Raw genomic sequence first — 23,963 nt, forward strand, 5'->3', positions numbered from 1 at the left:
CTGCCCCTAACCACCCCTTATCTACCCACGCCACCCCCCAACATCCACCCCCCGATTCCGGCCTCATGCCGAAAGGGCGCGCGAGTGCCGGTGTGGCGATGGTATCTGTCCCGCCTGCCTTTCCCTCGATCCCCCGTTCATCTCGACGCCGGCGTTTGCGCCCCTAGCCGTGTTCTCGGTTCTCGCGAATACAGGCTGCAGGAATATAATGCACACTTTCCAGGATTACCATATCCAGCGAGATTTCACATCGTTTGTGGGATTAATCAATGCGCAGCGACGACTGCATCTCTTGTTGGTTCAGGGACGTATGTGTGTGACTGCGTTTATTCACTTTTTAAAGGGAGTTTTCTAACCGTACTGGAATTAACATTCAGTTTTCGATAAAACTTGACGATTCGATAGATTTATCTAATTTAATCGGTGGATTAAATTTTTATTTTTTTTCTATCGTTTCACGGAATTTTTTGTGAGATACAAGCAATTATGTTTTCGCACGTTTTACACGTAGGTATTCTTATGAAGGTATGGACGAGAATTTATGTTATTGATTAAATTTGTAACGAGGTGACGCTGGAATTTTGATGACATTTTTTCGCAGTTGAAGCTAGTATAATGATAATTGATAAAAATCGGCACCTGAACTTGACGAGCGATTCTCAATTGCCGGTGGGATCGGCGTTTTATGTTCACACCTGTACGTTCAACTGTCGCGTGTTTGGTTTCTAAGGGTATTTCCGCAGGCACTTATACACACCAACACAGACGCGACACAACATCACAGTTTTTACTAATGTTCTGGCCATTTTAAATGTCATAGCATTCATTTATACAACATATTTCTTACCCCCGAGGGATTTTTTTCTGGTGTTTTTTTTTCCATTCTATTAATCTCTTCTATTCTCTCATACCCAAGAAACGATTTGGCGATATTATTGTATTATACATAGCGCGGGAACGAGTAGACTTTCAAGAGGAGAGGTTGAATGATAGATTGATTAATGAGGAGGTGTCGGTGTCTTGTGGTATGTTAACGGTGCGGTTCGAACGTAAGATAAAGTCGATGTGATACGTATCATGCGAAAAGGCCTCCCACGCAGCTATGACGTGAGTTATTTTTCACCCCGAACATACCTCGAGGAAACTCGCCTCGACTTCGTTCGTAAATTTTGACCGAACAAGATCAGACGGGGAAGTTTCTCTCCGTGCCTTTTTCCTCCTACTCCGTTCACCCTTTTGCCGACTCTTCGAATGGCACTTGAAACTGTGAAATCGAAGTGCGAATTACCAACCCGATGATGATACACCGCTCATTTTCTCCGCAGGATAATTTAGACACGTCAACGTCATCCGAAGAGGAATCGTTACTCACCCCAGATCTCGATCTACTAAATCTAAGGTAAGCGCCAGGTCGAAGGAAAGAAACGACCGGATCTTAAGGAGGGATTCATCATTGCAGGGTGCCGATTTATCACGATAAAACTCGAACTGCCGCCGCGCGACGACGAGTTGTTGTAAAACGATCAGATGAGGAGTCTCATCCGCCAAATCTTCTCGACGAATTTCGCCTTCTGAAAGCTAGAAATTCACCCGAGAATACCACCAAGCCTAAATCACGTAAGTGAAGTAAGTTACTGTCGGTATATGAGAACGAATCTATCTACTCTGCGGATGCGCCATGCGTACGTGTCTCAATTTCACACGCGAGTTTTTGTCATGATGAACAAATGTGTATATATATATATATATATATATACACATGTTTTTGTTCTTCCAAAACTGATGTCTTCTCCGTTGGGACTCTTCTGGCAATTACTTTTTTTTCCCTTTCCCGAAGCTTAAAAAAAATAAAACACGCTTCTAAAAAGAAATCGAGTGGAGTAAATGCGAGACCATTTATCTTCGAGTGAAACCGCGACTGATGTTATAATCCAGAGATTTCTTTCAGTCCACAAGGACGACCTGTCGTCAAACATTTCTCTGCAGCGAGCAGCGAGTCTTCAATGTGTTTCCGGAAAGGCATTGCACACGAGCAAGTATGAGGTGGGTGATGGATGGAGATCTTGTCTCGCAATCGGTACAAAGTGCGAGCAGTTTTTGTCTGAGATCAGAGTCTGTTATCTTTGCAGCACCAGGTGACTTTTGCGGAAACGGGATATTCGAGCGACGAAAGAGCCGCGCATAAATCCGACCTGAGATTTTGGTAATTATGAAAGATTTAACCTCAAACTTCCGTGACCAAGTCTAATGCGAGAATTATGATAAACCTGAAAGGTTCGAGTTGTAAGAGCAAGAGGTTGTTGGAAATTTTTCAATAACGGTCTCCTTGTTACTCGTGCAGGAGGAAGGGAACGCCTCGCATCATCAAGGCGATTCGACAGCACAGCAAGAAGGGTGAGCTTCTGAACAAGACAGTCTTTACATATAATTTAACGCTCGATTCTTCCCCCATTGTATTTTCTCATGAATTTAAATCTCCTCACTCGGCTGGCCTGCCTCCCTCCCTCCCTTGCTCTCACACCGCATTGACGCAAAACTCGTGTAGCTATCCCCGAAGACAAACCGGAGCCCTCGCCCCGCCCGAAGGGAGATAACAGCAAGAGTAGCGTCGTTGTTCTCTACCACAACAAGCTACCTGCGCCTACGCCAGATCCCTCTTCAAAACCCAAACTCAGGGTTTCCCATTCAGAGGACTCGGTGGCCCAAACCCTCTCTCCTACATTTTGCCCACCTAGGTAAGACGGAGGACGCGGAATTTTCCCGGTAAAATGGTCGAGCTCAACGATAGATGAGACGATGATTTGTTACTGATTAGTTGGACCGACCTTTCCACAGGGGCAAGCTTCAGTCTCGACTTCAGTCCCATGCCAAAACCGCAGAGACGCTACCGTCAAAAACACCGACTCGTCACAAGAGGACTGCACTGCGAAGACAGCGCAGAAGGACAGAGGAGATTCGTCGTAATTTGTCCATTCAGCGGAACCCAGTGGAACTAAAGAGTGTGAGAGTTCAGGAACGACGTTGCGAAGGTCAAGAGACTTCTTCCCGTCTGTCGACGGTTGCTTTGGACAAGAGTGTCAAGGATCGCGAGTCGTCCAGAATCGCACAGGAAAACGCAGGAAGTCTAAATCACCGAGCGAGAGGGCGATGTCGCCCGTTTGATAAACCCGGTTGTACTCCAAGGCAAATGGCTCATCGTGCCAAGTAAATTGACGAGTCAATTGCTGGTCGTATCCTTAGTGCTCGCATTTTTTATTTCGTCGATTTTTCTCGCAGTTTGGGAAGACAAAACAGTGCAGAGCCGCACCCGTTCATGAACGGAAGTCACAATCTGAGTTATCTGATGCAACACATGCAAAATCATCCTCCAAAAGAAAACGGTGACAGTCGTGGATTGATCGACGTTAAGAGCGACGAGGCAAGGCGGGTATTTCCATTTCAGGCAACGCCCAGCGGAAACTTGAAGATCATTCCAAACCAGGTTCGAATTCGTGTCGCCTGTTTCCGGCGTCGTAAAGACAGGCTCGAAACAGACGTACAGTTGTTTTAGGTCGTGTTCGAGTCGAAGAAGGTTAGCGTACTTGTCGCGGATCCCAGGCATACGAAAGTGAATGTCAAGGCCGAGCTGAGTCGACAGGGTGTTGACGTTGGAAGGTCGGGTGTGGACGCGAGTGGACAGGAGCCACCTCCGGGAATCAGTCACTCGACAGCTAATCAGCTCCAGGTGAGATCCGCGGTGTATCTCCGATGCTGTACAATTTGTGAGAAGCGAATGAACCCTCGAATATATCGGCTACTGTAGGTCCATCAAAACTTGTCCCACATCGAGGGGGAATACAGGCCGAGAACCCAGCCGCACAGATCCACGCATCATCACGGTGAGATGGACCAGCATCCCTCCAATCAAGGGGCAGCCTCGCACGCGATGCCGACCAACGACACACCCCTGGCAGCGTTAGTTGCAGACTGTTATGTTATTGAGTAGTCCGGTTACGGTGGGAGTGACAGTGTGGTTCGATCTAGGTTGGGCTTCAACGGGGAGCAGCCGATCGACTGGGAGAACATAATCCTGCCGGAGAAAACGGATCTGTACCAGGAACTGGCGAGACGTATTACGAATTACAAGTGGGTCTGGTTTCGAATTCGGTAGCGTTTCTTTTCTTCTCTTTACCACCCTTGCGTTATACATATCGTGTGCAGGAATGCAGATTGCATAATACGACTCGGCCACGACGAGTTCCACTGTCATCTCTTGGTTCTACAAAGCTACAGTACATTTTTCGACGAAAAGAATTACAAAGAAGTCGATTTAACCGGGGTGAGTTTGATCATAACTCATTGCTCCGAGCGCCAATGCAGTATATGAGCGTATCCTTAAGTCTACTTAACGCAAATTACGAGACGATGAAAGTTCCCTACTTCCAGTCTCCCGTAATTTGATCCCTAGTTTAATTACGTTAGACTCTACCTCCCAGAGTATAAGATTAAACGGTGCCGATCGGATGTCACGACTGCAAAAACAGTATTTAGAACACTGTCAACTTACTCGTTTCCAATATGTTGCAAGAATCAATTCTTACCATCACCTCGTGTACATAGGCAGGATCCTTTCTTAAATTTTATTTACTCCAGGTTCAGCTATCGTGAGATCTAGGGAGCAATTTTTTTTTATCCATCAACCGTTCTCAAACAGATCCTCCCATAGTCCGAGAGTCGCGAGCGCGACCTTAGGCCACTTTACCACTTCATTGCTGGCCTTAATATTATCAGAGTGCCACACACGCGAAACTGCGATGGTAGAGGGAGCTTTGCTATTTATTGCTGAGGGATGTGGTTGCGAGAAACGATACAACCGAGGGCAAGCGGGGTTAGGTACTGGTGGAGGCAGTAAGATAGCTCGAATGGGGAGGACGGGTGGTTCAGTCAGGTTGACTAAGGTGGCGTCGGCGGTGAGAAAGTAATGGTTTATATCCAGCTAAATATATTATATTAGGGTAGGTACCCGTCCGAGGACGAGGAGGAGGCAGAGCTTTCCAGAATCAGGTATAAAAACCCTTGCGGCACGTTAATCCACCCGGTACTTTATTCCGGGTCCCGAAGACTTGCAATTTTTTTACTTTATACCCACCTCGCCTCGCCCCATCGACCTAAAATCTTTTCTCTTCCACGCCCCATACTGCGAGACATCTCCCCAGTCGACCAACGGAGTTCACTGTGTCAGTTTTTGCTCTTTACCACCGCCTTCGATGACTCGAAGAAACGATCCGCACGACCTACACGCAACCCTATCGCAAAAACCAACCATTTCCTCAGCGATCACCCTACCTCCCTCGACTCGCTCGCGTTGTTTTGCTTGTAGGTATTTCGATTTCATTACAATAGCCCGCACGTATTGTGCGCGAGGTGGAAGCCCAAAGAGCATACCGAAGCAAGGGAATGTATCGCTTATCGCGGTCGAAGCATAATGTGTCTTGAGGACTTCGGCTGGCTGAAAGGGGACAGGAAATCGATATATCTAATACTTGAGCACAGTCAGCGGATGAACGAGGGGACGAGGGCGAAGACGAGGAGGGGGGAGGAGCGGCCCCTACACTTCTGGGGCAGAGATACAAGCATCCCCGATCCCCTGTGTCAGCATCCCCCAGCGGCTTTCCCCGTCCTGCCTTCTCCATCTTTCTTTCTCGCCCTCCTATCGGTGGCTCAGCGCCAACTGACCTTGGACCCGTTTTATCCCCTACCTGGCTATATTTAACTCCATTTACCGAACGACGAATAGAGCGTCTTGAATACTGTTCATAAAGAGGTTCACTATTCTCTTATCTTCACTTTCTTAATCCCTTGAAAATCATCCAGCGAAGAAGCAATTAACGTGGCGAATATAACGGCGGCGCTTTGAGGGATCTAATATTCATATTCAACTGACAATTTCTTATTTAGTGATGTAAAAAAAAATAATCAGATACAGTAATACATAAGTAAAATGCAGAGCAGCGTGACGTCGAAGGCGTTCTCTATAATATACGACTGGATGATCAGCCCAACCTGCGAGAGCTGCCATCTACTCAGAAGGGACAATATATTGGAGATTTTCACAGCTGCTCAGTACCTCGGAGTCAAAGGTCAGTATGGCACACAAAGCGCGTATAAAATTTCACCAGTCAGGCAAAGATAAGAGTCACAGGCCACAGCCAAATGCCCACGAAACTGCTAGCAAGGTGCATTGTTTTCAAGAGATGCATCTCGCTGGTGTAAGTTCTCTAGATGGCTACAGGCATTTTACGTCTAGCTGAGCAGACCTGTTTCCGAATGTTCTCGAGAGTTTGAAACTTTTCTGTGTGGGCACTTTGCGGTTTTCCAAACCCATTCTGCTCCACAGAAGATTTTGCATACCGGCTGTATAAAGTATACGGAAGACTGAAACGCGGCTGGAAGTAACGCTGCTCATAACAATGGTAAATGCTTCACGTGATATTTGTTTCGTCTTTTAATGTCAGCGTTGGACGACGACGCATTCATGTAGTGTAAAAATATGCACCTCTAACACTAGCTCGCTGCGGAATACGAGGTTCGGGAAGTAGAAAAATGAGATTAATGGTTCGCTCGATAACTCGTGCTTACGGTTCACAGAGCTGGAGGAACAGTGCTGGGCTTTTATTGACAACGATGAATTGTTCTGCGAGGATACAGCCTTCCTGCTCTACTTAGAATCGCGGAAGATCGGAAACACCGCGGTAATGGAATTGATGGTCCCCAGGATCATGAAGTTCTTCCTAATGCTTGTGAGCACCAAGGATTTCCTTGAATTGTCGGTCGAAGAGCTGTGCTCGCTTCTGCGTTCGAATTATATCTGCGTTAACAGGTAACCCCGTCGTCAGTGGGAATACAATTTGAATTCATCCAATTGTAAAGTGGCTCTATTATTCTTCCAGTGAAATGGAAGTCCTAATGTCGGCCGTACGCTGGCTTATGCACGACTGGGAAGGAAGAAGACAACACTTGCTCGAGGTTCTAAAATGCGTGCGATTCGGTCTCATCGCCCCTTGGCAACTGGTTGACGTCAAACGAAACCCCGAGAACCCAGAATTTATGGAACTAATGTCGTATCCAGAGATTCAAAAAATGGTCGATGACGGGCTCGCGTGAGTGCATGTGTCACGGGATGTTCGCGACTCGAACGATAACGTGAATTTCACTTCCGTAGATTCGTGATAATAAAATACTGGTACGGGAACCAAACCGAAGATTACTACCACTGGATAGATCTGCTGGGTCTGACGGAACCAACGAACAGAAACTGGGCTGGCGAAGACAAGGTAAATCGAATTAAATCCACCTCAGGTACCTACTTTCGACTCGTCGAAACCATGTTGCATGATCCTGAGTGTACTTCAACTTGTTTTTACAGAACTACGTCACGTATCGAGAGTTTTTACTATACTTGGAGGAGTATCAGCAAACCCGGATGCCAGAATTGAAGGCACCGCGAAAGCCAAGGACGAAACCGACCCCGCCCAGCTCACCGCCAAAGGATTGTCCGTCCCCGCCACCTTCCAGGACACGTGCGGGTTTTACAGGCCAAAATCACGCACCTATGGAGGGAGGCTCATCCGGTAAATGTTCTGAATATTCAATGCCACGTCAAAAACTGAACTTGAGGGATTTTTGTTTATTTTTTTTTTTTGCCCATTTTCGATTATGTTACATGTGTCTGACCAAGGAGCTATCCCGAATAATGTTAATAACAACCCTGGAAGTCGCAACAGTCTTTCGAAGCACCCGCCAGGTATGAATCCGCCAAAAATGCCAGTGCCAGCGTATCTCCCACCCGGAACACCGGCCAGCATGATGGTACCGCCAGAAATTTTGAACGAGTACCTCAGCAGTATGGACAGAAACGCCAAGGGGGTGAGTAGGCCAGAAACGAATCCCAGGGCGAATCAGCGGCAGAAAAACTAGGAATTTGTCGATATAGATGAAATGTCAACGCAGCTGTGATCGCCTCCTTTGCTATTCATACCACAGTATTCGTTCACTGCATCGCGATATCGTGAAACGACCAGTTTCGCAAAATTTCCACGTTCTTGTACAATGTTATAAATACATAGATAAAAAAAAAAGATTGTACAAAGAGTATGTGCTGCGTTCAGTATAAGAATGTATACGACTCAAACCTCGGCACTCTACTCTTCTTTATGTAGATAGTTTTACGTTCAGCATGCGAAATATCTTTGAGATTATAGGACCAGCTAATTCTAATGGATTTTCCAATGGTGATATTGGCGATTCCAGCTGTCTTTAGAAAAAGTTTCGATCTCCACCTCGCCCGTTTTCATTTTCACTTACCGAAACAATCCTTGTTAAACTGATTGGATTTGTTCACGGTTTGAAAGCAACAGAGTTGCAGTTGTGCTCGAAAGTGCAAACAGTAATCTAATTGAAAATCCCAACGGACCGCTAAGCCCGTCCTCGCTCAACCCGCGTTTCTCCTCTCTCCCAACTTCCGCCCCTCTGTTACGCTTTACTCCGCAGTTTAAGTTAACCCAAGAATAGACTATCGTAGCTCTTAATTGAGGTTAACTGGAATGAGGAGAATAACGCTTTCCTGGTCACGATTCACCGCGATGTGATCCCTTGGGAACCGTTTGGGATTCCCTGAATTCGGTGAGTCCAACAGCTTGGGACGATGATGTTGGCATTCCGAGCCGCTCGTTCACTGCATTATTTTTCCAGGACCTTGCTCTGGCTTGCCTTGCTTCACTGGGCTAGAAAACCTATCCAATCTCGAGGTAAGCAGGGATGCCTGTAAGTGGTTGTCCCGAACAGTGGCATAGTCTAAGGTCAGAGTTCATGCTGCTATAATTCCGCCTTATAACTGCCGCTACATTCTCAAATTAATTGAACAAATTGGTATATTTTTTACCGGCTATCATCAATTACTGTATGAAATTTCGTAGCGATGGCTATCATCTATGTCACTGATATCGGAGAAAATTTGTCCAGTTTGCACTTACAGCGCATAACTCTTACCTTGAGATGGCAATCTCAGTATAGCTGAATCGATCATGAATCACTTAATTCAGTGAAAAAATAATTAACACCAATGACGATCTCCTCTATTGATACAATACAGCTTCTCCTATGTTTCAGGAGTGTAAAAATTACGAAAATCCGGAAATTGGCCCGGAGACCAGAGATCACAAGTGCAATTTTATCGAAGCGGGAGAGCCAAACGCGGCAGTATACAACTTGCAGCATGTTATGGATAGGCCAGCGATGTTCCAGCGCATCCATCCCGAAGGATGTGTAACGGTACCCCCATGAGATGATTCCTTAGAGAAAGATTTTTTGATCAATACCTCCGTTCTTAGGACGAAGGAAGACTGCTCAGTAACGATGGAATCGGTATGGAGGAGCATCATTTGTACTGTTACCAGCAACCTCACCTCGTCTACACAGCAGAGAGGAAGTGTCATCACTTTGATCAGCAGATGCAGCAGCAGCTTCTGCGACGTCATAAAAAATACGAGGTCGAGCTCGTAGAGTCTTCCAGATCCGAGGAGGAGGCTGCAACTACTATTCAAGCAGTTTACAGAGGGTACAAGGCCAGAAGACGGTTCGACGAAGTAGGTGCTGTTTAGAGTTCTACCTTAATGATCAACCGGCTACGATTGATCATTTTCTTCTACATTTCAGATCAGGAAAACCTCTTCCGAGGAACGTCAAAAGACCAAACGAGTTGCGGAGCTGCTGGCTATGCCAATTGTAAAGAATTTGCACAAGCCACTTGAACCGGTTAAAGTGTCGGCCGGGTTTAATTCTCAAAGGCAAAACTCAAACGACCTCAAGCAGCAGTCTTGCCCCAGTCCGCGAAAAACGAAGGATGAATTACTGAACGACAATGCAGGGCAGCTTCAAGCGGAGGAAAACGAGCGGGTGAACTCGGAGAAGGACTTTGAAGGGATAAGTGTGAGCCACGGGGTCGACGGTTTTGGTCTAATTACGTCACCGGATACAAGAAATTCGGTTTCTTTTTCAGTTCGACGTGATTTCACCCCGGCCAACTCCTCGTGGTATTAAAAAATCTCGACAAGCCGATTTGCAAGTGGAAAAAAGCTCCACGAATTTCATCGAGCCCATAAACCCCATCGAAACCATAAAATCACCGACATTCTTTCACGGCTGGGACGAGAGGCTGAGCTCAGTTACACCCTCGCTAAATACCGACACAGATGATCCGTTTTCACCGAGAATGGTGGAACGCTCTACCATCGATCTGCAAACCACACGGGAATCTCTTCGCCAAAGCGTCGAGTTCAACGATGAAATTACGCGAACGGGGAACAATGAAAATTTACCAAAACCGAAAGCTAGAGGGGTCTACATGCAGAGTGTCTCTGGTTTCAACAGCCAGTTGTTAGTATAACGTGAAATATATTTGAGAATTCAGAAAAGATGTGATCTCGACATGATTTTCATCTCTTTTACAAGATCACAGCGAATGAGCCTCAGCCTTCTTGGCTCCCATTCGAAGCACTATTACCAGCAAAATTCGTTGTTCTATCCGGATCGCGAGTCGGTTTTGGTATTGGGTGGGATAGATACACACGAGGAGTATGGTTGCACCGGAAATACCGGAAAGGACATGTACAGATTCAAGCCCGAAGAGAACAGCTGGGAATTCGTCGGCGAGATTCCTGAACCGAGGCATCACCATTCCGTGGTGTATTTGAAAGGACGTGTCTACCTAGTGGGTGAGATATATTCTACGAAACTGAGTCCTCGGCGCTTCGCGACTCTTACAAACAGTCAAGCGATTCATTAATTCGCTGCTTGTGTTATCCAGGTGGAGCCGATCCCAGAGAGGATGACATCCAGAAGAAAAGTCCAGTCGTTGGAACGGTCTGGAGCTACGATCCTGCCGGTAGAATTTGGTTCAACGAGCCCGGGATGTTGACGCCCAGGCAGAATTTCAGCCTGGTCGTTAGTCACGGGAAAATGTTCGCCATTGGTGGACAGGACAGGAACGGGATGTCAGTACGGCTAGTGCCTCGTCGTCTTACGGTTATTGGTTACTTCTTGCAGGCATTCAAAATGGTTATCGCGTTTTCGCAGGGCGCTTAGGACCGTTGAATCGTTCGACCCGATCGAGTGCGTTTGGCGAAAAGTACGACCGATGTTCACGGCGCGGATTGGACCGGCCAGTGCGAAGTATCAAAATCGTATCTGGGTCGCTGGAGGAATGACCAAATCGAAAAAGGAGCCCCTATCCAGAGAAGTTGAATGCTATGACCCATTAGAAAATTTGTGAGTTCAACCATAAGCAAAAAAAAAAAATTAACAATTTGCGCAGTTTTGTTGTTAATATCGCATCACTCGTAATTCTGAGACAGTGCCCAGATCAAATTGATACGTGAGTATACACGGAGAGAAGAAAAATGTGCAGATTTTACTTAATCTACAGAAAAAGTGGGACACATCAAGGTTTTTAGTCAAAAATACCCGTGGCAGTAACGTTACTTTAACAATGCATGCGGAAGAACTCGTTACTTCGTAACTTTAAGATCATCTGAAATTTGATAAAACATGATAAACAAAACATACTTATATATTTAAAAGCCCAACTCCTTGAAAGCCATTCAGAAATTGCACAGTTATGTTTTTTCCCCTGATATTTCGTTACGTTAACGTTACTAAATTAAACCTCGTAGTGATTTTCACTGTTTCTATAATAAATTCTACATTTTACAAAGTATATTTCCCGAAATAACTCGGTGTGTTCCTCCTTTCCTGCAGCTTTGAGTAAAACCGACTCTGTTATTTTCTCCGTGTAGTCGTAACTTTTCTGTTCAGTACATTGCATCAGTACTGCGATTACTATTACTCCCAAGAATAAACTACGCTAGATCCGAAAAGTGGATTGAGTTCGGATCGTGTTTTTCATGCAACAAAGGTAATCAGTCGGAAAATTCTTTTTCAAACATACCCACATCAAGATGGTTAAAGGCAGCGGCACTCCGTTCACCGCGGTGTTTCGCCTCCATGTACGTCGTTTCGGGTTGTCTCTACGTTATCGGGGGTGCCGGGAAAAGTCCGAAGGTGGAAAACGGGACGGAAAGCATCGACAGCATCGACGTCTGGGATCAGGACGGCTGCACGTGGTGCCTGCAGGCTTCCATGGCGATAGCTCGCCACGGTCACTCGACGAGTTACATAGGTGCGGAACGATGAAGAACCTGCGTTAAAACACGGGTATCAAAATTACACAGGCCTGCAAAATATAACTTTTAATTCCCCCTTAAAATAACGATGCTTTTTTTTAGCTATTTCGGTATGTTGACTTTGAATATAGCCCTACTTTTTTTTCTTTTTTACTTTACTTATTTATTTTTATGCAAGATATGCATATTTTCAGATTCTTGAACAATTTTTATGAAAACATAAAATATAATGAATACAAAACTGAATGTTTAGTTATAAATTGAACAGCATTAGTTATAAGCATGACTAAAGTGACGAGATAAATGAAAAAGACTTCAAAACTCCTGTTCAATCTTTTTCTCCTGTACTTACGTAGCTCTAAATATGCTTAAAATCACCACGCACAGCACTAGTGAGGCTAGATGAATATTTGAATATCAGCACTACCATTGATACATATAATTAACACAGAAATTGTAAGCTAACTCTAGTAGTAACATAAATAGAAATTCTCAGAAAATTGACGTGATAGAACTTTGCTAAAAAAAAATTTCATAGATTCGTACCTAATACCTACCGAAATTGCAACTCAGTTTTGTCAGAGGAAAAACCATCGCAGGTCTGTGTTATCCGCGTCGATAAATTGAAACACCAATTCCTCTCTCTAGCGCTATCTCTCTCACTCCCGCAGGAGGGCAGCTCCTGATAATCGGCGGCGTCACGACGGTCTACATGGGGACGTTAAAGAGCGTGGAATGTTACTGCTGCGAGCGTGCCAATTGGATAAAGGGAGTGGCGTCCCTGCCCTACGCAATATCGGGCCATGGAAGCGTCTCCCTTCCCCCCGTGAACCTTCTCCTCGAGCCTTAGCCCCCCTCCCCCTCGTCGCCCGTGCCCCCGATGATAAATTTATTTTCACTATACTCACGGGACAATTTCGCCTGAAGTTCTATTGGGCGGCTTGCGGTTCGTAGATCTAGAGATTTGGAGTTCAAATCGATGCACATCATTCGCAAGGAACAGATCGCGACGATGATTTTAGGTGAAATTGCCCCATGTTTTGATGGGCGGGTCAGCGGGCGAAGAGTCGACGAGCTGTTTACGTATCGAAGATGCTCTTCGGATTGTACAACATTGTTAGGATTCATTTGTTGTTTTAATAAACGTTTACCATACGCTGTTGAAGCCCGCTGTTATTCTCTCTCTTGCGGAAGAAACTTGTAGGCATATCACTCGATACGATGATATATATTACCAGTGAAAGTAATTCGAGTTTCTTCGGTGACTGGGAGAAGAAAAACAGTTTCCTTGCAACGCCTAACGGATATTCGAAACATTTGAAGGACGATAATCGAAATGTGATGTTGAACCGTACCGTCGATAGAGGTCGGCAGCGTGTTTTATTATCGAGGCGCCATCTGTGAGCTAACCACGGAACCGTTTGCCTCGCGGATTGAAGTTTCGAAAAGTTTTGATTCGAATGTGGTGAGCGGCGAGTAGTTTCAGGTTAGCGCGAGTTAACCTGAAAATGGCCGAATCGGAAGGCTCGACGGTATCGTGTGTGTCAAATTCGTCGCGTGGTGAGGATAAAGTGCAAGTGTCAAACGATGAGGATTCGCTGCCGGGATTACTGGGTGAGTTTTTCTCCGAGCATATTGTGGCCTAGTTATCGAGCCCGTAGTGTTTACCAGCTCGAGCTTACACACGAATAACGAAAAGGAAAAATGCACTCGGTAAGAGAGAAAGAGAGAAGGACAGATAAGAAGGATGGAAGGACGGAAAAGGAAAAGAAAGGAAGGGAAAAGAATCGGTATGTATCGCGCGTGGAAACAATCACGTCGTGTGCAACAAGTTGTTGCAGGTCGGTTAGGTAGCCGAATGATGTCACGATTACCAACGAGTCAGTGAATCACATTCTTAGTACCGTACAACTCGAATCCGGGACCGTTGGAATATATTATTATTGCGTAAAAATATCGTGCATTCCTTGGTCCCTTAGTCACATATATCCAGCTTCTCTCTCTATCTTTCTCGCTCTCTCGCTCTTTCCTCGCACGACGGTTTTTGACTCGTCCTTATAACAAGTTGCAGCCGAGCGCCGTCGGATTTTCTTCACCATGCCCCTTTTTCGATCGGCAAACCTACCGAGGTCAGAAGACAGTCTCAAACTGTGCGAAAGAATCTCGATTGACATGCCGAGTACTCGAATACTCGATCGTGCCGAAATCTGCAGCGACAACTCCGATCCGCTCGGATGGTAAGTCGCGACTGTCTTTGACCGCGGCTCTTTCGTAGATAGACAGTGTACCGTCTTTTTTCGATTTTGAGATGAAATGGTTCGTTCTGATTGCCGTGTGGTTCTTTCGAGAACGCTTAGCGCGTCGATTATGAGGGAAGAATGTGCCGGTTTTTAGATAATTCAACGGTGATAAGCCGAGTTTAAACATGGCTTAAATACTGCTGATCGTATATCGCAGATAAGAGTGAAATATGTGTATGTATAACGCGTATAGAATGTTACGGTAAACATGTGATTACCGCTGCTCATGACGCCGCGGAGTGTGTGAAATTTTTGAGAGAAGTACATACATGCAATGTCAGTGGGTGCTGTATGGCCGGAAAAACCGTTCCAGTACCTACCGCAACGTAACAACGAAGGAAGAACAAATTATTCGCGAAGCGGATCGATTCCTTCCGGCTCCTGTTGTGAAAACCAGGCGAAACAGGGTTATCCTCCAACAGTACGAGAAGCGGGCCTTTATCGCAGTCGGGAGTAATACCGACAGTGGGCTTGTTCACGATTCAAATGATCATAGTCTTCTCGGTGGAGCTTCGAACGACGCTCGCCAGGTAGACAACTAACCACCAATGCGAACGAAGCATGGTGACATGCGAAGTGTCAAACTAATCTGAATTACGAATCGGAAAATATTTTTTGCGACCCTACGTAAGTTGTGAAAGGCGAGAGTATCGCTGTATAGCGAAAGTATGGCGGAACCCGTGCTCGTCGAGGAGAGCACGCCGATCCGACTTGCCGTGAAGTTGGAAGAATTGGCGAAGACACTCGGAGAGGATGCGAAACACCACGACTACATGGTAGTGCTGTTGATAGTTGTCATGGCTGAGGCTGGATTTTTCATCGCGCGATCAGGTTCAGCGGACGCCGATGCAGGGTAAATAACACGTCATGCAAATAATTCTTGTACTTGCGAAATTGCATGGATAACAGGGTTCACTTTCGAAACTACAAACTTACGCCTTTCTCGCTCACTTCTATCCTCTTTTTCGTTCTATCGCGATGTTTCTTGCACATTCGATCGTATTCAAGAAACAAGAAACATCAGACGACTGGACCAGGTCCGTGATTGCGAACATACAAATCAACCACGTGATGACAAGGAGAGACAGCTTTCGATAAAAACTTTATCTCACGACTAGCGCAGTCTAACGATGCGATTCGGCGACGTGCTCGGCGGCAAATCTTTCAACGGGGAAATTGTCGGTCGGTAAGAACAGCCGTGGCCACAGCGTGGAGGGTAAGCTACGTGCAGGCGCGGTGCGCGTACTTTCTGAGCGCGAGTTGTTCGCAACGAAATATCGGCAAATAACTCGGTTGCGATTGATTGAGAATAATTCACGTTGCATAAATACGAATGATTCTTCAAATATAATTTGTATAAACTATGAACGATTGTGGCAAAACTTCTGGTCACACGAAGATCCACTGGAAACACGACACACGCGAATATTGCTAGTCGCCCTTTCAGTCGTATAATAAACATACATGTTGATGGACTTGTTACCACGCGGTACTGAAAATCGCATTGATACCCGTGCGCTCGCCATGCGTAAATGACGCTCCAACTTCGAGCGGTTTCTTCGTGGCATTAGGCGTAAATTTCAAATTCACAAAAAGGAATGGAATCCTTGAGTTAGAGTCACTGACGCGTGAAAAGATCTGTCTGCTTTCTTGAATGTCGAGAAATCCTTGAAAAGCTCGCTCTCTTTGGCATCCTGTATAAAAATTGCTGAATGTTTTTGCTTAAGAATTGGAAAATTCATATGAACTATGCTACAGCTTTTACATTGAATGACTGCAGATACGGAAAGAAGAGAGCGTTGGTAATACCTTCGGACTGGAAAATGCCGGACACTGGAAATTACAGTTTGAAATTTCAATTGCAACCATTGCCAGATCGGGAATGCAAGCTGCTGGCGATCCCGTGCGGGGATACGCTGGTCGTGAACCTCGTATTGCCATATCCATCCAGAAAGGTGTTCAGCAGAGCGCTGCAGACGGTGAAATACGTGAACATCTACTCTTCGGATTTGGCCGGGCGTTACCTGAACCTGAAAGAGTTCTCGGTCGTCTTCAAAAACAACATGACCACTCCGGCACGCTGTGAAATGCTGTCAGTCGCTGGAATCCCGAACGCCAGTCTCCCCGGACTTCCGGCAGAGATTAAGCTCCGGATCATACGGATGATGGACGCTTACTCCTTGACCAGGCTCGCCCAAACCTCCCGTGAATTCCATGAACTCGTCATGCAACCCATAATTTGGAAAAGACTGCTGCTACGCGACTTTCCTCAAAATTCCTGCCCCGAGCGAAATTACTACGAAACTTATCGCGTAAGCAGACACTCCATACTCAAATTGAAACTGCCCGAAGCTCTCGCGAAACGTAACACTCGCGGAATACGCAAGGAGTTGTCGTCGTGCTTCGTAGGCATCGTATCCTCCATCTTATTTGCTTTCATCGTACTCGCGTGTCTTGCGTATTACATGCTCCCACAGCTTTAATACCTAACAGAGAAAGAAGTAAATTTGATCGACCCTTCCGTCCTTTCTGACTTCGAACAGAACATACTGTGATATAAGTACTGGAATTGTCTTCGAATCGCCTGAAATGAATGGGAAAGGACCGTTTTTGCAGAAATTATTTCGGATTTTAACTTCTTTCATATTTTACAACCTCTTTTCTACCTACGATGCTTCGACAAAAGTTTATAATGCCAAGTCAGACCGTAAGCTCGATATATCCGAGCAAACCTCATGCATAAGTAAATATCGATACTTATTATCCGATTATTTTTGTGATATATCTACAATTTCTACCAGATGTTAATATCTCCACTTTTTATCGATCGCAACCCTCACCAGGACTTCCATGAAACAACTGTCGCGTCGACGCCGAGCTTCATGGACGAGTGGTGGCCAGATCTCGAGGTTCCAGCAGACTTTCCAAGAGGACGCAGCATCCCGCGATGCTGGCCGGTGCATAGATATTAACTAAGCTATTTATCCGAATAAACGATTATTGGAAATAAATTTTCATTGTTCTGTTTTCCATGCTGCCTTTTATACCGATATCCTTAAACCAGCAGCTTGAGCGGAGAAATGGGAGCGGCTGAAAATTGCTGAGTTTTTTTTTTTTAAATTTGTATTTCGACTTGCAGCAGGGGAAGACGCACTTCATGAGGTAGCGGTCGGTGCTGCTGTTCGTGAGAGTTCGCAGAATTCGACCGAGCAACGACAGGCCAAGGCAAACGGCGATACCGGTAAGTCAGTCATCGTATATTTGTAGTAAAGAGTTTTTCCACGAGCGATTCGTCCTTTCGCTGGTAAAAGCTCGCTGATTAGCAGGACCGTACCATAGTTCTGGGAATCATGGAAAGTGATTCTGATTTTCTTTGTCAACATCATTTTCTTGAATTTAAACTCCTTCCCTCCGAATCGCACGCGATATGGATTAGCTTTGACAAATCTTGCATCTTTTATTAAGTTTCTCGATGAGACTGAAGTTGGTAACGTTAACGCAAAGAAACACGTCGGGGTGGGGGGGTTTACTATTTTGCAACTTTGTAACAACTTTGAAGCAGTCGAGTTTTCAAATTATGAATACGTTTTGTTTTATTACGATTTATTGCATTTCAGACATTTTTGCAATTGTGAAATGAAGATTTTTTTCGAAACGTAAATCATTGTAATAACGTTACTAACTTCAGCCTTATATTCCTTGGCTCATCGCGTTCATCTATCATTCATTATTTCTTATCTCGTGAGTTTCAGACTCGTAACTCAATTAGGTTGTATCAAATTTTATCCCTTCTTCAAGGCTGCGTTATACGCAACAACTTTGGCACGACTGTTATATTCGGTGCTTACAACGCAGTAATTAATACGAATTGTTACTTGGGAGGGGGATAAGAGACTGTAAAGACTGCTGCCCTTGGTGGTACCCTTGAAATCTTTCGTACCGCAGCAAGTTCCCAATTCTCGTTGGGTCTAACTCACACAATTTCTGGAGCTTACGTATTTCACGTGACTGGCATACACTCCTCCATTATTTTTTGTACATACTACTCGCAGGTACCTATATTCTCTTATCTATACGCGCAACATTGTCATCTTTTTGTATTCAGTTGCGTGATAAATTTGACACGTTTACATTTTTTTTTTTTTTTACTTTCGTACGAAAGGCGGAGAAATTTCTTTGACCTAAAAATCACACAAATATTTCACCTTCGTCAATTTTACACTGTAGGACTTGACAAAACATACCGGGAAAGAGAAAAATGACACTATCCAATTTGCTTCTTCTTCCTCTGCTTCGCATATATGAATATGATATCATCAAGGAATACTTTCATTGTTGTTTATTATTTCGCACGTGCGTAATCTTATTCATTGGCAAATGACAACGTTCATCGATCGGATAAATCTGATGGGAAAAAAGTATATTTAGATAAATAAAAAAGAGAGATAAACAAGGAAATACATATCGTTAAAAGTATAAGGGGCGTGAAATATATGGAGCGTGAAATTTTCGGCCCTGACGACGTGGCGTATAAAACGAGAGTCGTTGTAATGCAAAAAGCGTCGGTCCAAAGGTGGGAAACTTTAATGACGCCGACGTACGCGTCGAGCGCGAGGAATATCCAGATCTTAGCAAGGGTTCGCGAGAGACGAGATGCTGCGGCACACCCTTGACGGAGACAATGCCGACTCGAGTTTGCTCTTGCAGCTCCTGAACGACACGGCGCGGGCGTTAAAGCTGTGCTCATGTACACGAAGATGGAGAGAAAAGGGAAGGACATGTACAATACGTTACACACCGACCCGAGGGATGAGTTGAGGAGAGAAGAAGAGGAAGAAAAAAGGAAGACAAAAGTAAAAATGATGAGATAGGCGATCGGCGATAGAGACGCGCGCTTCGTATGGATGCGAAAACGCTTCGTTCTATTTTATTCCATCTTCGGGACTTCGAAGGTCGTCAAAGGTCGTTCCGCTCGCCAAAGGTAGAAGGAGAGGAAGAAGAGGAAGGCTTGTTGTACAGGGAGGATATCAGTGGCCCACAAATCGCGGCAATGAAGTCAGCTTGTCCGTATATATCGGTGAACAGGATCCCTCCCATACACCGTGAGTGCAGGGTAGGTGTATGGTGCTTTGTCAGCAACCCGAAAATGGTCAGGAGAGTAGAAGGCGGTCGAGATTACGTCGCGGTGGCTCAATCTCGCCACGAATTCGAGAGTCATCCTCGGCCGTGTCGTCTGTGAGACGGGATACGGGAGAGACAGAGAGAGAGAGAGAGAGACGGAGAAAAAGAATGGGGGGATAAGTCGGAAAATCGGAGAATGGGATGGACGAAGGGGAAAATAAGTATAGCACATAAACCATGCACGCAAATACCTATGTATAAAAAATTACATACTTCCTTTCGACTTCCGTCCGACTTACGGTTACGGCTCCGCAATGAAAATTATGGTACCTTTTACGTACGCGCGGCATCGTCGAGGCGGAAAATGGAAGGAAACGCTGCTACCGGTCCTTCTCTATTTATTCGCAAATATAAACCGGTTTGTTTTTTGGTTTTCTCCTCAGAGATGTTGGAGGAAAGCTAGACTGGTTATGAACTCACGAGATTGAAGTTGGTAACGTTATCCTAACGAAGCATTGAGAAAAAACACTATTTTCTTATTATTACAACGACTTTGAAGGGACGAAAATTTCAATGTATGATTATGTTTCGTTTTTCCTCAGAATGAATCGTTGCGATAACGTTAACAGTGATTCTGCAGTTTAGTGTGAATTCGGGAATACTTGAAGTATAGTTTTTTTGCTTTTCGTCTTAGTCGGTTCGTCATTGATTCTGGATACTACGTACGTTTGGTCAGTTTCTCTCCTCTTGAGCTTTCTTCCGACTTCTTCTTTATTTGGCGAAAAATCCCGAGAAGGATGCTCGCAGCCTGTCTTGCCTTCTTCCGTTTTTCGCTGTTCATACAGCAGCAGGATATTCTCTGAAGGATTTACATACCACGCGACTTTTAATGGGGGAGGAATCCCCGCGCAGTGCGTGTCCGGATCGGAATAAAGTGATTTTGTGTCAGCGCCTCGTCAAACGTCGAGTGGTAAAAGTTGATGTTGGACAGATTTCTGGAGAGGGGGATGATTATTCTTGCACAGGATCGTTTGAGCACGCCTGATTGCCAGGAGGTCGAAGCGACAGTTTAAAAGTATAAGCGTTATCCGAAAGCCCGCGTGTCTCTTCCTGATGTCTTCAATTGCTCAGCCGTAAATTCCCGCATCCTGAGAACCCGCGAAGCAGTTAACTCGACGTCTCAGCCTCGGTTTCCACCATTACTGTTATTACTGTTATTATTTTTATACGCGTCGCCTCGAACCTCGGACGACTCGTTTTATTCCCCATTTCCCCGCTGCGGACGGCTGATGTAACGCGAATCCTGAAGGGGGCGAGTCTACCGCCTCCTCGGATCATCTTTGAATCGTATCAGATAAACGTCTTATTCCCTAACACCGCGACCTGTGATCGCCGTCCTTTCCGGTACATAAACGTTCCCGATCGACCAGAAGAATCGGAATCACTATCCCTTTTTCGGATGCTTCCGATGCTTCAGGAGGCCGAAAACGAGTGATTTTTCAAGGATTCTTCACGAGGAGACATTTCAATTTATTGATATTCAAATATAATTATTGAACTTTAGTCTGATATTTTTTGTTTGTATAAATAATGATTTTTAAAACTGCTATAACCGATTTCCGGGAGCACCTTTAGAAAAAAGCGTCTTGCGGTGAGGAATATATCTCTGGACTGAATCATACGAAATGAAAAAACAAAAAAGATTTAGTTAATACAAAATGGAAAATATTTATCGGCGAGGAAAAACCTTCAAACAAGGCCTGAAAGATTTATTCATAAAGCTTGTGTAAAAATTTTGAGATTGATCGGTCCAGCCGTTTCCGAGAAATTTTGCTCACCGACTTCGTAAACGCAGTTTTGAAAAAGACGCGTTCAAAGTTTCGAGAGCACTTTTAAACGCTCCGAGGCGTCTTTGCAAATGTTGGCGTAACTGGGAGAATATTTGTCGGAACGACGTGAAATTTTCTGTGCACATACTCGACATATTTACATTACAAAAATGAAACTAAAAAACAAAATAACCCCTTAAACTTCATCGTTCTCCAAGTAAACTCGAATCTTCCCTCCTCTCTTTGCTTCTTCATCTTTGATTTTCCATTACCCCATAATCTTAGGCTAAAAATTCCTCAATGCGAATTCACCGTTTCGCTAAGCTAGCGCTAGCGAAAATTCGATTCATTCGTCGAGACGAACTCAATTCCATAAATCCGAGTTTCTCTACCAGGTTTGAAAGGAGGGTGAAAAAAAAAAAAAAAAAAACTTTTCCACCGCCGAGGGTCGCAAATATTTGACCCTCCGTTTTCTCCCTTTACATTCGCTGTTTGCGATTCGGTTTTTCGCGGATCTCTATATGCAGTCGGTTTTACCCTGCAGGATCCGTCGCTTCCTCCTTTTCCTTGACTTGTTCTTCCCCAGTCGATAACGATTGCTCCCTCATGCAGGACGCTCAAGGACCCAGGAAGAGATCCTGCACCGACATTATAACCCGCGTCCCATTTCTCGCCCGCGACCTCCAAGCTCGAAGCTTGCGCCGTTTGGCCCCTATCTCTCTCCCTCCCTCCCTCCCTCCCTCTCTCTCTGTCTCTCTCTCTCTCTCTCTCTCTCACCAGCCACCCGATTCTCTGTTCTCTCCCTCTCTCCTCAGCGCAGCTGGACCCAGTTTCAGTTCGCTTACCGAACCCGTCCCGGACGAATGTCCTGGGATTCGCGGCTCGTCGCCTAGTGGCGGTAAAAGTTAAACGCAGGGTAAATGAGGGAGTTTCAGCCCCTGTTCCGATTATCCCCAGTCGCTATAATCAGCGGGATCTGTAATACTGAACGATCTGCCACTAACCCTTATTTTTCATGCTCTGTTTGTCTGAATATTCGGATGCTGCAACTGTCCGAAAAATCCGAGTTTCATCGCCTCCAGACTTACGTGCTACTTTCTTGATTTAACAAGTGCGGTGCGGCAGTATTTTTGTCAACAGTTACGTGATATTTTCCGTTATCATTACCGGGAATAACGCGCTCAAGCGTAATAATTAATCAGTAATTATATCTCTGATACGAATAATCTGTTACATGGACGCGAGTTCTTTTTTATCGTCGATATATGTATATATGTATAATTATCCGCATGAATATACAATACGTGTGTATGTGTGATGATTATTTTCGAACTCCGTATTGTGCAAGTTGTTTTTTAACGTCCGTACAATACTCGAGGTTTATCGTCATTGCGAGTTAATTACTCCTGTATAAAGACGTTCTTAAATTATTTTTATTTTGTTTGTGTATTTTTTTTTCTTTACGCTTACACACTTTTCAAAGAAATCTCCGCTTTATCTTTACTCCGGTCCGAATCTCCTCCCTTCTCTGACCGTCCTAATGGCCATATGCGTCGTCGTTTTTACGGCCAGCTCTTTTTTGAGCCTTGAAATTCTGACGGTCCCCTCCTATCTCGGTTCTGATACCGTTTGACGTAATTCCGAAAGCGCCGCACGAGGCGCATATTATACCTGTTTGGCTATCCGTTTCCCAAGTTCGGCCGTACCGAGAAACGCGAGACCAGTCGAGAGCTCTTTATTGACGATAAATCTCCGTGAACGACGAGGAGACGAAAATAGCCGTATACATGTACAGTGTAGAAGAGTAAGAGAAGAGAAAAATATGATGTATCGCCACTGTTCCCGGTGTGGAAAAAAATTTTATTGAAATACGAAAGGAATTCCCGAACGTCTCTGCATTGTATAACGTGAGGGCGCAAATCTGTATTCTCATCCATTTTTCTCGTCGTTGGAATGAGAGAGACGGACTATCCCCTACATTGTGGAGGGAATATTATTTCGGTGATTTCGGATCGTTGAATTGGGCGAGGGACAGGTAATTACCGCGTTTCAAATAACCTCCCGGATTTACGTGTCGCTTGTGCCACAGACGCGATAGTAATAACAATGAAAATTGATTCCCGGGCGCGAAATTCACGCTCAAATGTGCGATAAGGATGAAGTTAGTTGGTAACGTTACTGTGAAAATTATTTAGGATTATCGAAAATTTATTAAACGACGACGGACAAAATATACTCTCACAGTTTGAGAAGCCAACTCGTTCAACAGTCACTTTGGCAGGTCATGGATTGCACGGGTTGTGATTCATAGCTCGGGTTTTATTACCATCGGGGTGCCATGACCCTTATTAGATAACAGCGACGTAATTTGTCCATAATGATTCGACGCGTGTAGAAAGGGGATTCTCGAAAATGGTTGATCGATTCGAAAGCGAAAAAAACAAAAAAAAAAAATAAACACGGTCTTACTCTCTCAAAAATACATCAAGCCGCGC

The 23,963-nt window shown here is 44.9% G+C and overlaps 3 protein-coding genes across 10 annotated transcripts in view; all 3 read left to right on the forward strand.

Annotated features, from left to right (window-relative positions):
- The first annotated feature begins 1,061 nt into the window (after positions 1–1,061).
- LOC124294665 lies at positions 1,062–13,309 on the forward strand. The gene is made up of 28 exons (XM_046741033.1): positions 1,062–1,107; positions 1,326–1,399; positions 1,460–1,617; positions 1,949–2,043; positions 2,130–2,203; positions 2,342–2,394; positions 2,546–2,735; positions 2,836–3,204; positions 3,277–3,481; positions 3,551–3,724; positions 3,803–3,954; positions 4,024–4,125; positions 4,201–4,318; positions 5,987–6,119; positions 6,628–6,859; positions 6,930–7,139; positions 7,202–7,313; positions 7,406–7,610; positions 7,718–7,905; positions 9,148–9,309; positions 9,369–9,623; positions 9,694–9,966; positions 10,037–10,413; positions 10,489–10,751; positions 10,844–11,030; positions 11,113–11,304; positions 11,994–12,214; positions 12,890–13,309. The coding sequence occupies exons 1-28, from the start codon at positions 1,078–1,080 to the stop codon at positions 13,066–13,068; spliced, it is 4,983 nt and encodes a 1,660-aa protein (XP_046596989.1). The 5' UTR covers positions 1,062–1,077; the 3' UTR covers positions 13,069–13,309.
- Positions 13,310–13,683: 374 nt separating this feature from the next.
- The window catches only part of LOC107217655 (phosphatase and actin regulator 1), a 153,848-nt gene continuing 143,568 nt past the window's right edge, over positions 13,684–23,963 (forward strand). For 5 of the 7 annotated variants that reach the window (XM_046742140.1, XM_046742141.1, XM_046742142.1 and 2 more), the window contains exons 1-2: positions 13,685–13,832; positions 17,658–17,759. In XM_046742140.1, coding sequence (XP_046598096.1) covers positions 13,727–13,832; positions 17,658–17,759 — 208 coding nt within the window. In that variant the 5' untranslated portion in view covers positions 13,685–13,726. Of the gene's footprint in view, positions 13,833–17,657; positions 17,760–23,963 lie in introns of all 7 variants that reach the window. The other 2 variants (XM_046742139.1, XM_046742146.1) reach the window with 1 other exon arrangement.
- LOC107217660 (F-box only protein 7) lies at positions 15,040–17,529 on the forward strand. Of its 2 annotated transcripts, none has more exons than XM_015655274.2 (3): positions 15,040–15,371; positions 16,299–16,830; positions 17,320–17,529. In XM_015655274.2, exons 1-3 carry the CDS (start codon positions 15,187–15,189, stop codon positions 17,488–17,490), a joined length of 888 nt encoding a protein of 295 aa, XP_015510760.1. In that variant the 5' UTR covers positions 15,040–15,186; the 3' UTR covers positions 17,491–17,529. The 2 variants fall into 2 exon arrangements, with proteins under 2 accessions (XP_015510760.1, XP_015510761.1); XM_015655275.2 differs by having other exon boundaries at positions 15,048–15,371; positions 17,362–17,529.

Source organism: Neodiprion lecontei, chromosome 5, assembly GCF_021901455.1.
Source record: "Neodiprion lecontei isolate iyNeoLeco1 chromosome 5, iyNeoLeco1.1, whole genome shotgun sequence".
Lineage (NCBI taxonomy): Eukaryota > Metazoa > Arthropoda > Insecta > Hymenoptera > Diprionidae > Neodiprion > Neodiprion lecontei.